Below are 16,016 nucleotides of genomic sequence, written 5' to 3'. Positions count from 1 at the left end.
CAGTGTATATAACAGGGTGTATAACTATGTATATAACAGGGTATATAACAGTGTATATAACAGGGTGTATAACTATGTATATAACAGGGTGTATAACAGGGTGTATAACAGGGTGTATAACAGGGTGTATAACAGGGTGTATAACAGGGTGTATAACTATGTATATAACAGGGTATATAACAGGGTGTATAACAGGGTGTATAACAGGGTGTATAACAGGGTGTATAACAGGGTATATAACAGTGTATATAACAGGGTGTATAACAGGGTATATAACATGATTTTTAACCCTAGGGTTTAGTCTAGTCTGCCAAGCCTTCACTGTTGGACGTGTCTGGTATTTAACCATGGGGTTTAGTCTGGTCTGCCAAGCCTTCACTGTTGGACGTGTCTGGTATTTAACCATGGGGTTTAGTCTGGTCTGCCAAGCGCCAAGCCTTCACTGTTGGACGTGGTTGGTTTATAACCCTGGGATTTAGTCTGGTCTGCCATACCTTAGCTGTTGAAGGTGGTTGGTGGCTGGCTGTCTCTGGTATTAGTTTGTGTCCCAAACAGCACATGAATCCCTACATAGTGTGCTACTTTTGATCAGAACCCTGTGCTAATATGGTGCCATCTGGTGCCATCTGTCACTTCAAAGACTCATATTTAACTGAAAGCACAAAGCCATTACCTGTGGTTGTATTGTGTTTGGCCGGTGTGAGGGAGGGGAACACTAGGATAATTAAAAGGAGAAGTGCCATCTCTCCACCTGCGGACAGAAGAGGAGAGGGGAGAGAAATTCAGATTGGGGGGAGGAAAGAGAGAGTTACATGAAGGATGGATAGTGCAAAGAGACAGAGACAAAAAGGAGGGTAAGAGAAAGGAAGGGAAGCAGGGAGGATGTAGGAGAGAGATACTAAGACCCCTTCACAATTACTACACGTTTCGTGAAAATATTGTCTGCTACATATTACTCAGGCAGCGCATGACACTCGTCTGCTACACGTTACTCTGGTAGAATACGACACTGGTCTGTTACACGTTACTCTGGTAGAATACGACACTGGTCTGTTACACGTTACTCTGGTAGAATACGACACTGGTCTGTTACACGTTACTCTGGTAGAATACGACACTGGTCTGTTACACGTTACTCTGGTAGAATACGACACTGGTCTGTTACACGTTACTCTGGTAGAATACGACACTGGTCTGTTACACGTTACTCTGGTAGAATACGACACTGGTCTGTTACACGTTACTCTGGTAGAATACGACACTGGTCTGTTACACGTTACTCTGGTAGAATACGACACTGGTCTGCTACACGTTACTCTGGTAGAATACGACACTGGTCTGCTACACGTTACTCTGGTAGAATACGACACTGGTCTGCTACACGTTACTCTGGTAGAATACGACACTGGTCTGTTACACGTTACTCTGGTAGAATACGACACTGGTCTGCTACACGTTACTCTGGTAGAATACGACACTGGTCTGTTACACGTTACTCTGGTAGAATACGACACTGGTCTGTTACACGTTACTCTGGTAGAATACGACACTGGTCTGCTACACGTTACTCTGGTAGAATACGACACTGGTCTGTTACACGTTACTCTGGTAGAATACGACACTGGTCTGCTACACGTTACTCTGGTAGAATACGACACTGGTCTGCTACACGTTACTCTGGTAGAATACGACACTGGTCTGCTACACGTTACTCTGGTAGAATACGACACTGGTCTGTTACACGTTACTCTGGTAGAATACGACACTGGTCTGTTACACGTTACTCTGGTAGAATACGACACTGGTCTGTTACACGTTACTCTGGTAGAATACGACACTGGTCTGCTACACGTTACTCTGGTAGAATACGACACTGGTCTGTTACACGTTACTCTGGTAGAATACGACACTGGTCTGTTACACGTTACTCTGGTAGAATACGACACTGGTCTGTTACACGTTACTCTGGTAGAATACGACACTGGTCTGCTACACGTTACTCTGGTAGAATACGACACTGGTCTGTTATACGTTACTCTGGTAGAATACGACACTGGTCTGCTACACGTTACTCTGGTAGAATACGACACTGGTCTGTTACACGTTACTCTGGTAGAATACGACACTGGTCTGTTACACGTTACTCTGGTAGAATACGACACTGGTCTGTTACACGTTACTCTGGTAGAATACGACACTGGTCTGTTACACGTTACTCTGGTAGAATACGACACTGGTCTGCTACACGTTACTCTGGTAGAATACGACACTGGTCTGTTACACATTACTCTGGTAGAATACGACACTGGTCTGTTACACGTTACTCTGGTAGAATACGACACTGGTCTGTTACACGTTACTCTGGTAGAATACGACACTGGTCTGTTACACGTTACTCTGGTAGAATACGACACTGGTCTGCTACACGTTACTCTGGTAGAATACGACACTGGTCTGTTACACGTTACTCTGGTAGAATACGACACTGGTCTGCTACACATTACTCAGGCAGCGCACAACACTCGCCCGACTGTTGCCCCCCTTGAAGCAGGGCAGTGTAAACAGAAATGTCTCATTGAGCCAACACTCCTACAGTAGAAATGGTAATAGCAGAGCAATGTTTTTGATACATCTGAAATGTACAGACATTTTCCTAATATTTGAGTTTTTACCTGAAATTGCCATAACAGCCTGTTACATTCTGAAATTGTCTCAAGAGCTGCCGGCTGCACTGAGCCCATCCTTGCAACCACAAATATTATAAAACTATGGAAGCCCATTCTGGTGTATTGAGAAATGTATTATGTGTTCATGAGTTTATATGTAAAATGGATGCAAATAGCTCATGTGATTTGTATGCAGGGGTTGAGTTATTTGAATTAACAAATGATAATGGGGTTTCCATTCTTGCATTGAAGTGATTGGATTACAAGATGGAAGGGCGGTAAAAGTTCAATGATGTATTGGTGAGTTGGCCTGAAGACTGTAGAGAGTAGTCAACTGTTGGGTTGAAGACACTGTAGAGAGTAGTCAACTGTTGGGTTGAAGACACTGTAGAGAGTAGTCAACTGTTGGGCTGAAGACACTGTAGAGAGTAGTCAACTGTTGGGTTGAAGACACTGTAGAGAGTAGTCAACTGTTGGGTTGAAGACACTGTAGAGAGTAGTCAACTGTTGGGTTGAAGACACTGTAGAGAGTAGTCAACTGTTGGGTTGAAGACACTGTAGAGAGTAGTCAACTGTTGGGTTGAAGACACTGTAGAGAGTAGTCAACTGTTGGGTTGAAGACACTGTAGAGAGTAGTCAACTGTTGGGTTGAAGACACTGTAGAAAGTAGTCAACTGTTGGGTTGAAGACACTGTAGAGAGTAGTCAACTGTTGGGTTGTAGACACTGTAGAGAGTAGTCAACTGTTGGACTGAAGACACTGTAGAGAGTAGTCAACTGTTGGGTTGTAGACACTGTAGAGAGTAGTCAACTGTTGGGCTGTAGACACTGTAGAGAGTAGTCAACTGTTGGGCTGAAGACACTGTAGAGAGTAGTCAACTGTTGGGCTGTAGACACTGTAGAGAGTAGTCAACTGTTGGGCTGTAGACACTGTAGAGAGTAGTCAACTGTTGGGCTGAAGACTGTAGAGAGTAGTAGACTTTTGGGCTAAAGACACTGTAGAGAGTAGTCGACTGTTGGGCTGAAGACACTGTAGAGAGTAGTCAACTGTTGGGCTGAAGACACTGTAGAGAGTAGTCGACTGTTGGGTAAGACACTGTAGAGAGTAGTCAACTGTTGGGTTGAAGACTGTAGAGAGTAGTCAACTGTTGGACTGAAGACACTGTAGAGAGTAGTCGACTGTTGGGTAAGACACTGTAGAGAGTAGTCAACTGTTGGGCTGAAGACACTGTAGAGAGTAGTCAACTGTTGGACTGAAGACACTGTAGAGAGTAGTCAACTGTTGGGTTGTAGACACTGTAGAGAGTAGTCAACTGTTGGGCTGAAGACACTGTAGAGAGTAGTCAACTGTTGGGTTGAAGACACCGTAGAGAGTAGTCAACTGTTGGGTTGAAGACACTGTAGAGAGTAGTCAACTGTTGGGCTGAAGACACTGTAGAGAGTAGTCAACTGTTGGACTGAAGACACTGTAGAGAGTAGTCAACTGTTGGGTTGTAGACACTGTAGAGAGTAGTCAACTGTTGGGCTGAAGACACCGTAGAGAGTAGTCAACTGTTGGGTTGAAGACACCGTAGACTCTACGGTGTCTTCAACCCAACAGTTGACTACTCTCTACAGTGTCTTCAACCCAACAGTTGACTACTCTCTACGGCGTAGAGAGTAGTCAACTGTTGGGTTGAAGACACTGTAGAGAGTAGTCAACTGTTGGGCTGAAGACACTGTAGAGAGTAGTAGACTGTTGGGTTGTAGACACTGTAGAGAGTAGTCAACTGTTGGGCTGAAGACACTGTAGAGAGTAGTCAACTGTTGGGTTGAAGACACTGTAGAGAGTAGTCAACTGTTGGGCTGAAGACACTGTAGAGAGTAGTCAACTGTTGGGCTGAAGACTGTAGAGAGTAGTCAACTGTTGGGTTGTAGACACTGTAGAGAGTAGTCAACTGTTGGGTTGTAGACACTGTAGAGAGTAGTCAACTGTTGGACTGAAGACACTGTAGAGAGTAGTCAACTGTTGGGTTGTAGACACTGTAGAGAGTAGTCAACTGTTGGGCTGAAGACTGTAGAGAGTAGTCAACTGTTGGGTTGTAGACACTGTAGAGAGTAGTCAACTGTTGGACTGAAGACACTGTAGAGAGTAGTCAACTGTTGGGTTGTAGACACTGTAGAGAGTAGTCAACTGTTGGGCTGTAGACACTGTAGAGAGTAGTCAACTGTTGGGCTGAAGACACTGTAGAGAGTAGTCAACTGTTGGGCTGTAGACACTGTAGAGAGTAGTCAACTGTTGGGCTGTAGACACTGTAGAGAGTAGTCAACTGTTGGGCTGAAGACACTGTAGAGAGTAGTCAACTGTTGGGCTGTAGACACTGTAGATAGTAGTCAACTGTTGGGCTGTAGATACTGTAGAGAGTAGTCAACTGTTGGGTTGTAGACACTGTAGAGAGTAGTCAACTGTTGGGCTGAAGACTGTAGAGAGTAGTCAACTGTTGGGTTGAAGACTGTAGAGAGTAGTCAACTGTTGGGTTGTAGACACTGTAGAGAGTAGTCAACTGTTGGGATGAAGACACTGTAGAGAGTAGTCAACTGTTGGGTTGAAGACACTGTAGAGAGTAGTCAACTGTTGGGTTGAAGACACTGTAGAGAGTAGTCAACTGTTGGGTTGTAGACACTGTAGAGAGTAGTCAACTGTTGGACTGAAGACACTGTAGAGAGTAGTCAACTGTTGGGCTGAAGACACTGTAGAGATTAGTAGACTGTTGGGATGAAGACACTGTAGAGATTAGTAGACTGTTGGGATGAAGACACTGTAGAGATTAGTAGACTGTTGGGATGAAGACACTGTAGAGAGTAGTCAACTGTTGGGCTGAAGACACTGTAGAGATTAGTAGACTGTTGGGATGAAGACACTGTAGAGAGTAGTCAACTGTTGGGTAAGACACTGTAGAGAGTAGTCAACTGTTGGACTGAAGACTGTAGAGAGTAGTCAACTGTTGGGTTGAAGACACTGTAGAGAGTAGTCAACTGTTGGGTTGAAGACACTGTAGAGAGTAGTCAACTGTTGGGCTGAAGACACTGTAGAGAGTAGTCAACTGTTGGGCTGAAGACACTGTAGAGTGTTGGAAATGGAAATCCAAGATAATGTTCAGGATGTCACTGGGACCCAAGAGTGCTCCTTAGGACTGTACCCCTCCCAGTCCACTAGGTACTGGAGCCAACCCCCACGGCGTTGAGAATCCAGTAGGGACGTAACAGCATAGGCATGGGTCCCCTCGATGTCCAGGGGAGACGGCGGAGTGTCGTGGGAGACGGCATCAGCCAGGGGACCTGGAAGCAACGGCCTGAGGAGGGAAACAGGATAGGAAGGTGAGACCCAGTAGTTGGTGGGGAGTTTGAGATGATAGGTCACCTCGTTGATCCTCTGGAGGTCCTTAAAGGGCCCCACAAAACGGGGATTCAGCTTCCGGCAGGGCAGGCGGAGCTGGAGGTTCCTGGTGGAGAGCCAGACGCGATCACCAGGATGTAACACTGAAGCCTCACTGCAGTGGTGGTCCACCTGATCCTTCTGACGGCGGACAGCGCGCTGGAGCCTCACGTGGGCGGCGTTCCAAACTTCCTCTGCGCGCCCGGAACCACTCATCCACTGCAGGGGCCTCGGTCTGGCTCTGAGTCCACGGAGCTAGGGCCGGCTGATATCCCAGGACGCACTGGAAAGGAGTCAGCCCGGGTGGGGAGTGTCGAAGTGAGATGGGCGTATTCTGCCTAGGGAAGGAACCAGGCTGACTCACCTTTCCGGTCCTGGCAGTGACTCCTTAGGAACCACCCAAACTCCTGGTTGGTCCTCTCCACCTGCTCGTTGTGAGGCTGACCGTGACCACCAGCTTCTCCATAAAGGCTTTCCAGTCCCGCAACGTGAACTGAGGACCACGGTTGTAAACGATGTACTCCGGAAGGCCATAGTGCCGGAAGACCTGCTGGAATAGTACTTCAGCGACCTGGAAAGCGGTAGGTAGACCAGAGAGAGGAATAAAATGGCAGGACTTAGAGAATCTGTCAATAACAACCATAATAGTGGTACAACCATCAGAAAGAGGGAGATCAGTTACAAAGTATATGGACAAATGTTACCAGGGCCTCTGAGGCACGGGAAGGAGGAGTAGTTTCCCTGCTGGAGCGTGCTGGGGAGATTTAGACTGAGTACATATGGAGCATGTGTTGAAGTAGCGGATGAAGTCCTGCGCCAAGGTGGGCCATCAGTACTTTTCGGAGAGGGATTAGATGGTGGGGGTGTCCAGGGGTGAGGAATGTGTATGCCCAGGTTAACAGCCGATCTCTCAGCCCTGTGGGAACGTAGATGCACTCAGGATATCTACATCTATGTCCCAACATACAGGGCTAATGATACAGCAGGACCGATTGATAGGCTGGTGGGCATTCACAGGGCCCTCAACCGGCATGGAACCACAGGGTACGGGAAAGCATGTCCTCCGGCATGGAACCACAGGGTACGGGAAAGCATGTCCTCCGGCATGGAACCACAGGGTACGGGAAAGCATGTCCTCCGGCATGGAACCACAGGGTACGGGAAAGCATGTCCTCCGGCATGGAACCACAGGGTACGGGAAAGCATGTCCTCCGGCATGGAACCACAGGGTACGGGAAAGCATGTCCTCCGGCATGGAACCACAGGGTACGGGAAAGCATGTCCTCCGGCATGGAACCACAGGGTACGGGAAAGCATGTCCTCCGGCATGGAACCACAGGGTACGGGAAAGCATGTCCTCCGGCATGGAACCACAGGGTACGGGAAAGCATGTCCTCCGGCATGGAACCACAGGGTACGGGAAAGCATGTCCTCCGGCATGGAGCCACAGGGTACGGGAAAGCATGTCCTCCGGCATGGAACCACAGGGTACGGGAAAGCATGTCCTCCGGCATGGAACCACAGGGTACGGGAAAGCATGTCCTCCGGCATGGAACCACAGGGTACGGGAAAGCATGTCCTCCGGCATGGAACCACAGGGTACGGGAAAGCATGTCCTCCGGCATGGAACCACAGGGTACGGGAAAGCATGTCCTCCGGCATCCTGGTCCCCAGGCGGTCATTTTCATACGCGACCATGTGATGGTGGGATTGTGATGTTGGAGCCACGGGAGTCCGAGGATTACCTGGTGTAGAGGTGCGGAGGTGATGAAGAAGGGAAGGCTTTCCTGGCGAATTGGGTGAGTGGTGCGATGATGTGTGTAACTGTGCCAGATCCCAATGGTCGTGTGTCCAGAGCTTGGATAGGAAAAGGAGAGGTGAGCGGTTTATGAGATTAAGTTCAGGGAGGAGGTGAGGGCCTGGTTGATGAAGTTCTCAACGGCACCGGAGTCCACTAGAGCTGTAGAGACAACACTTGAGGGACAGCCATCCAGTGAAATAGGAACCAGAAAGGGTTTGGCTAAAAAACTACGAAAATTAGATACTCACGCCTACCCTGGGAGATGGAAGGTCACGGGGCTGCCTCTCTGTTCTAGTGGATCCCGGGTAAGGACGCACTGGACACCACTGAAGCTAGAGCGGCCCTCCTGGCCGCAATAGGAACAGAGCCCCAGCTGTCTCCGGCGACGCCGCTCTGCAGCGGAGAGGTGTGTGGCCCCTACCTCCATGGGTTCAGGCTCTGCCTCGGGAAAGCCAAAGGAGGGAGGCGAGTAGCGAGATGGACACCGGCGCTACCGCAGAAGGTTATCCAGACGGATGGCCATCGAGATGAGAGCATCCACAGGAAATATTGTCATCTCGACATGCCAACCCCGTCTCGACCTCCTCGTGCAGTCCACAGCGGAATAGAATGCAGAGCGCCGGCTCAATCCATCCGCTGGAAGCTGCCACAGTCCGAAAGGTGAGGGCGTACTCCTCTGCGGTCTGGGCACCCTGCCGGCGCTGGAAGAGTCGCTCACCTCCCTCTCTGCCCTCTGGAGGATGGGCGAAGACCGTCGTGAACAGAGCCATGAACATCTCATAGGACCCCAGCTCCTCCTCTCCTTTCTCCCAGACATCCGTAGACCACTCCAACACCCGTCCGGTCAGCAGGGGAATGACCGTGGCAACCTTGGACCTCTCGGTGGTGGAGATTCCCATCTGATATGCTAAATAGAGGGAGCACTGGAGTAGGAAACCACGGCATTTCGATGGAGTGACATCATATTTCTCCAGAAGGGATAGTCAGGGTATCGCTGACCTGGGCGGACAGCTGGGTAGGCTGGTTGGACTGGCTCACTGTGACGACCCGTGGTAGGATGCCCTCTGATGGGGGTATTGAGAGCCTCGCTAGTGGTGTCGAGGCAGTGAAGAACGCGGAGGACCTCCTCCATGGCCGTACTCAGTTTCAGCCAGCTGGTCGCGGTGTTATAGGAGTAGATGACCTTGTTCCTTAACCGTCTGGAGGAGGGTTAAATCTTCTGCTGCTTCCATATTGTCGAGGTGTTAATTCTGTAACGTATACGCCGGGAGTCAGGAGGCAGGTGTAGAAGGTGAGTTTAATAAACAACTGAAACAGTTTTAACAAACATGAGACACGTACATAACGTAAGAGAAAACAATAACACCTAGTAACTGAAGACAACTGAGGGCTCAATAAAAGGGGGAGTAATCAGGGAGAAAATGATGAGCAGGTGTGCACAATGTGGGTTGCCAGGACTTGGTTGTTAGTTGACCAGCGACGTCGAGGGCATGAGGGAGGGAGCAGGAGTAGGCGTTACATGCAGACCAAAAATGTCGCGTTACCAGCTACAAGGATGTAATGAGAAAAGTAGAATTCTCTTTTGCCACCCCACTCCTCAGATTGTCCTTTATAATAGGGCAATGGGGCCTCAGGGGAGACAGACAGAGGTAGAGAGAAAGGGAGGGGGTAGAGATGAGAGAGAGGGGTAGAGAGAAAGGGAGGGTGTAGAGATGAGAGAGAGGGGTAGAGAGAAAGGGAGGGTGTAGAGACAAGAGAGAGAGGAAGAGAGAGAAAGGGTGGGGTAGAGAAGAGAGAGAGGTAGAGAGAGAAAGGGAGGGGTAGAGAAGAGAGAGAGGTAGAGAGAGAAAGGGAGGGGTAGAGAGAGAAAGGGAGGGGTAGAGAGGAGAGAGAGGTAGAGAGAGAAAAGGAGGGGTAGAGAAGAGAGAGAGGTAGAGAGAGAAAGGGAGGGGTAGAGAAGAGAGAGAGGTAGAGAGAAAGGGAGGGGTAGAGAAGAGAGAGAGGTAGAGAGAGAAAGGGAGGGGTAGAGAAGAGAGAGAGGTAGAGAGAGAAAGGGAGGGGTAGAGAAGAGAGAGAGGTAGAGAGAGAAAGGGAGGGGTAGAGAAGAGAGAGAGGTAGAGAGAGAAAGGGAGGGGTAGAGAAGAGAGAGAGGTAGAGAGAGAAAGGGAGGGGTAGAGAAGAGAGAGAGGTAGAGAGAGAAAGGGAGGGGTAGAGAAGCGAGAGAGGTAGAGAGAGAAAGGGAGGGGTAGAGAAGAGAGAGAGGTAGAGAGAGAAAGGGAGGGGTAGAGAGGAGAGAGAGGTAGAGAGAGAAAGGGAGGGGTAGAGAAGAGAGAGAGGTAGAGAGAGAAAGGGAGGGGTAGAGAGGAGAGAGAGGTAGAGAGAGAAAGGGAGGGGTAGAGAAGAGAGAGAGGTAGAGAGAGAAAGGGAGGGGTAGAGAAGAGAGAGAGGTAGAGAGAGAAAGGGAGGGGTAGAGAAGAGAGAGAGGTAGAGAGAGAAAGGGAGGGGTAGAGAAGAGAGAGAGGTAGAGAGAGAAAGGGAGGGGTAGAGAAGAGAGAGAGGTAGAGAGAGAAAGGGAGGGGTAGAGAAGAGAGAGAGGTAGAGAGAGAAAGGGAGGGGTAGAGAAGAGAGAGAGGTAGAGAGAGAAAGGGAGGGGTAGAGAAGAGAGAGAGGTAGAGAGAGAAAGGGAGGGGTAGAGAAGAGAGAGAGGTAGAGAGAATGGGAGAGACAAGAACGCTAGATGTTACAGAGTATATGAGCACTAGGAAACAAAGAGGCTTGGTGAGAGTTCCTGTCTCTGTCTTTGTTATTTCACTCCTTTGAATGGCATCAGTAGTACTGTGCCAGTCCTATTCCTCCACCACTACCACCTAGTGACTGTCCAGTCACCACTTACCTAATCTCTCCTGGACAGACTACGAGCATCTGACCAAGGTTTTAGTTCTGGGTTAACTGAGATTACCCAGTTTATAGGCAGGCATCGACCCAGCGCAAGTCCAAGTCCCAGTCCCATTCACAGACCCAGTCCCAGCACCAGTCCCTGCACCAGTCCCATTCACAGACCCAGTCCCATTCACAGACCCAGCACCAGTCCCATCACAGCACCAGTCCCATTCACAGACCCAGCACCCGTCCCAGCACCAGTCCCATTCACAGACCCAGCACCCGTCCCATTCACAGACCCAGTCCCATTCACAGACCCAGCACCCGTCCCATTCACAGACCCAGTCCCATTCACAGACCCAGTCCCATTCACAGACCCAGCACCCGTCCCAGCACCAGCGCCAGTCATTTCATTAGTTTGAATGTTCTGAATAGTATACTGGTCATAATCCAAAACCCACTACTCTATTCCTCCACTACTACTGGTGCCGTAGTGGATACCGCCCGTCATTCACCATCAGCTCAGTATACATGAAGGCATGGACACAGGCCTAGTCATGGATACAGGCCTAGTCATGGACACAGGCCTAGTCATGGACACAGGCCTAGTCATGGACACAGGCCTAGTGATGGACACAGGCCTAGTCATGGACACAGGCCTAGTCATGGACACAGGCCTAGTGATGGACACAGGCCTAGTCATGGACACAGGCCTAGTCATGGACACAGGCCTAGTCATGGACACAGGCCTAGTCATGGACACAGGCCTAGTCATGGACACAGGCCTAGTCATGGACACAGGCCTAGTCATGGATACAGGCCTAGTCATGGACACAGGCCTAGTCATGGACACAGGCCTAGTCATGGACACAGGCCTAGTCATGGACACAGGCCTAGTGATGGACACAGGCCTAGTCATGGACACAGGCCTAGTCATGGACACAGGCCTAGTCATGGACACAGGCCTAGTCATGGACACAGGCCCTAGTCTGAAAGAGGACTAAATTAGCAATACATCAATGCACTGCTACCCTGCTTGCTTTGCCTTGTATGGTGCCAGCCAGAGAGCCAGCCAGACAGCCAGCCAGAAACCCAGCCAGCCAGCCAGAGAGCCAGACAGACAGACAGACAGAGAGCCAGCCAGTCAGAGAGCCAGCCAGACAGCCAGCCAGAGAGTGTGCAAAGGCATATTTAGGTGCACTTTATCCAGTGCTTTTGAGCGGGAGATAATTGCAGTATAATTGAATTGGACTGATTATTTATTTTGAATCAAATGAATGGCCCTTCTGCAGTGATTTGATGACTGCGTTCCAAATGACACCCTATTCTCTATTATAGTACTAGTTCCCTGCTTTTGACCAGGGAATAGGGTGCAATTTGGTACGCACAGCCTTGATGAAAGCAGCAGAGAAGTGGAGGATGAGAGAATGAGTTCTAAAGTGTTTCATTAAAGGCCCGGTGAAATCAAAATGATGTTTTCCTGTGTTTTGTATCATATTGTGGAAAAGATGATGGAATGAACATTGTAAAAGTGTGAAAAGGTTCTTATCCCCTGATAGTTACTGGGATGAAAATAAAATATTATAATCAGCAGATTTGCATGGGGGAGAATTTCAGGCAGTAAATTGGTTAATAGACCCTGTTATACACCCTGTTATATACACTGTTATACACCCTGTTGTACACCCTGTTATATACCCTGTTATACACCCTGTTATATACATAGTTATACACCCTGTTATATACCCTGTTATATACCCTGTTGTACACCCTGTTATACACCCTGTTATATACCCTGCTATATACCCTATTATATACCCTGTTATATACATAGTTATACACCCTGTTATACACCCTGTTATATACCCTGTTATACATCCTGTTATATACCCTGTTATACACCTTGTTGTATACCCTGCTATATACTGAAAACTAGCTGTTATTGGCAGAGAGGATTGGAACTGATAGTTCCAATCCTCTCTGCCAATAACAACTAGTTTTCAGTTTTTCCCCCCTTACTAAGACCCCTCCCAGACAGTCGTAGCAAAATGATTGCTGGAGCCATTTTTGTTTGCAAAAAATATTTTTTGTTTGTTAATTTTAATAGAAAACTATTACAGTAAGGTACTTAATTGTTACCCAGAAATGATTTGATATCGATATAAAAACAGCTTAATTGTTACCCAAATGTCACGCCCTGATCTGTTTCACCTGTCCCTGTGATTGTCTCCACCCCCTCCAGGTGTCGCTTATTTTCCCCAGTGTATTTATCCCTGTGTTTCCTGTCTCTCTGTACCAGTGTATTTATCCCTGTGTTTCCTGTCTCCCTGTACCAGTGTATTTATCCCTGTGTTTCCTGTCTCTCTGTACCAGTGTATTTATCCCTGTGTTTCCTGTCTCTCTGTGCCAGTGTATTTATCCCTGTGTTTCCTGTCTCTCTGTACCAGTGTATTTATCCCTGTGTTTCCTGTCTCTCTGTGCCAGTGTATTTATCCCTGTGTTTCCTGTCTCTCTGTACCAGTGTATTTGTCCCTGTGTTTCCTGTCTCCCTGTACCAGTGTATTTATCCCTGTGTTTCCTGTCTCTCTGTACCAGTGTATTTATCCCTGTGTTTCCTGTCTCTCTGTGCCAGTTCGTCTTGCATGTTTAGTCAAGTCAACCAGCGTGTTTTTCCCCCCGTACTCCTTTTCTATTTTCTTTTGCTAGTCTTTCCGGTTCTGACCCCTACCTGACTGGACTACTTTCCCACCTGCCTGCCCTGACCTTGAATCTGCCTGCCCTTCGGTACCTATTGGACTCTGATCTGGTTTGGACCTTTTTGCCTGTCCACAACCATTCTCTTACCTACCCCCTTTTGGATGAATAAACATCGTAAGACTCCAACCATCTGCATTTGGGTCTCGCCTTGTGCCTTGATACCAAGAAATGATTTGATATCGATATAAAAACAGCTTAATTGGGCCTTTAAGCACTGCCCAGCCCAACAACAGTAGTAAAATAATACAACATTCAAACACACCACCGAAGCCAACTGATGGGATACAAAACCCGTGAGGGCACCATCAACAGCTACAGTAAATCTGTGGCTGCATGTGTCAAACGTTACACCCCATTCTCTATTTAGTGCACTACTTATGACCTGAGTCCTGGTCAAAAGTAGTGCACTATATAGTAAGTAGGCTGCCAGATGTGCAGCCTTTGACACAAGGGACCAGATGCCGCATATTAAAACGTTACAAACACTTACAGATCAAATCCTGTGGTGGGTATGCCACCGCGATAGGTTCCCCCACAGTTCCGAGAACTTAAAGGCCCAGTGCAGTCAAAAAACATACTTTTACTGTGTTTTATATACTGTATATTTCCACACTATGAAATTGGAATAATACTGTGAAATTGTGAAAATAATGAAAAATGCAGTTTTAATGTAATTTCTGCCTGTTTTGGTGGGATGGAGTTTCAGCCTCACATGGTGACATCACCAGGCGATAAATTAGTTAATAGACCAATAAGAAAGAGAGTACCAAACCTCTCTACCAATAACAGCTAGTTTACAGTTTTCCCCTCCCCACTCAGACCAGTCCCAGACAGTTCTAGCTAAATTCTTGCTTGAGAAATTGCCCTTTGCTAAGAAGCAAATTTTGTATATTTTTGACCATTTTAATTGAAAACAATCACAGTAAGGTACCTGCTACACAGACATTTTTTGATATTGAGATAAAACAGCTACATTGAATGTCGAATGGAAAAATCATAGATTGGATTTTTGATTAAATTGCTTTTTTTATTGACTTCCGGAGAAGCACATCAATCCGTCGTGAAATGATAATGAATGCATCTGGACACATTATCATCTTAAACCATACAGGTGGGAGTCGCTCCTCGTCCTCGTCATGCCTCAGATGTAGGATCTTGATTTGAGCCAGTTCATTTTTTGAGCCAGTTTGAGCCAGTCAGTTCAATTTGAGCAAGTTCTTTTTAGGAAGTTGTTTCTGTACAGCACTTCGTGACATCAGCTGATGTAAGAAGGGCTCTATAAATACATTTGATTGATTTGCTCCAGCAGGAAAATAATCCTGCAGCAACAGGAAATGTGAATTATTATGTGGATTATAATGAACGGACATTTTTGTAAGGGTTGATACATTTTTTCGTAAGGGAAAATCAAGTCTGGAATTTCAAAGTTTAAATAACACAATTCAGAAGCCTTTTAAAACCTCAAATACACTACAAGTTTTACAATTCCTGCATCGCAGAAAATGTTTCCTGCTACAGTGTGATCAAATTAAAATCTGTGCATGTGTAAAGGACCCTTTTGGAACAGAGCTGTGAAAGTTAAGAGCCCATGTCAGAGTCCCAAATGGCACCCTATTCCCTATAGAGTGCACTACCTTCTATCAGAGCCCTGTGGGATTCCCTGATCAAAAGTAGTGCACTACAAAATAGAATAGGGTGCCTTTTTGGGACTAAAATCTATAACTACATAACCATGACAGAGCGTGCCAACGCCTTTACAGAATCCTGCTGCATCGAGGGGAATTTCAAGTGGCTGTCAGAGGGTGAGGTGGCCTTGTATGGAGAAGTGGCTCTGCATCCCAAACGGCATCGTATTCCCTACAGAGTGCACTACTTTTGATCAGAGGACCTACGTTCCCTGGTTAAAAGTAGTGCACTGCAGAGGGAACAGAGGGCCCGTTTGGGACGCACACTAAGTCTGAAGGTAGCTGGGCTAGCGTAGTGTTAGAGGGCTGCTCTGCTGCAGTGCAGGGTTAACAGGAACACTCCTTCAGACAAACACTATTGTTATAGAGCAATACAAGTGGGCATAGAGGCAAGAAGACAGCTAAGAGTCCACCTGCAGTGGCAGACCAGGCAGGATCCTCTCTCTCTCTCTCTCTCTCTCTCTCTGGTGGTCTCCAGAAACTCTCTCTGATGGTCTCCAGAATATATATACTGTTGGATGGTCTCCAGAATATATATACTGTTGGATGGTCTGTTGGATGGTCTCCAGAACATATATACTGTTGGATGGTCTCCGGAACATATATACTGTTGGATAATCTCCAGAACATATATACTGTTGGATGGTCTCCAGAATATATATACTGTTGGATGGTCTCCAGAATATATATACTGCTGGATGGTCTCCAGAATATATATACTGTTGGATGGTCTCCAGAACATATATACTGTTGGATGGTCTCCAGAACATATATACTGTTGGATGGTCTCTAGAACATATATACTGTTGGATG

General features: G+C 47.4%; 1 protein-coding gene across 2 annotated transcripts in view; it reads right to left on the bottom strand.

Moving 5' to 3' along the window:
* Nucleotides 1-16,016, bottom strand: part of LOC129820282 (gamma-aminobutyric acid type B receptor subunit 1-like) — a 294,632-nt gene that overhangs the window by 240,731 nt on the left and 37,885 nt on the right. For both annotated transcript variants that reach the window (XM_055877343.1, XM_055877344.1), the window contains one exon: nt 674-751. In XM_055877343.1, the coding sequence (XP_055733318.1) occupies nt 674-751 (78 nt within the window). The remainder of the gene's footprint in view (nt 1-673; nt 752-16,016) is intronic.

The sequence above is a fragment of the Salvelinus fontinalis genome, chromosome 22 (assembly GCF_029448725.1).
Source record: "Salvelinus fontinalis isolate EN_2023a chromosome 22, ASM2944872v1, whole genome shotgun sequence".
Classification (NCBI taxonomy): Eukaryota; Metazoa; Chordata; class Actinopteri; order Salmoniformes; family Salmonidae; genus Salvelinus; species Salvelinus fontinalis.
This window is presented reverse-complemented; position numbering and strand designations above follow the sequence as displayed.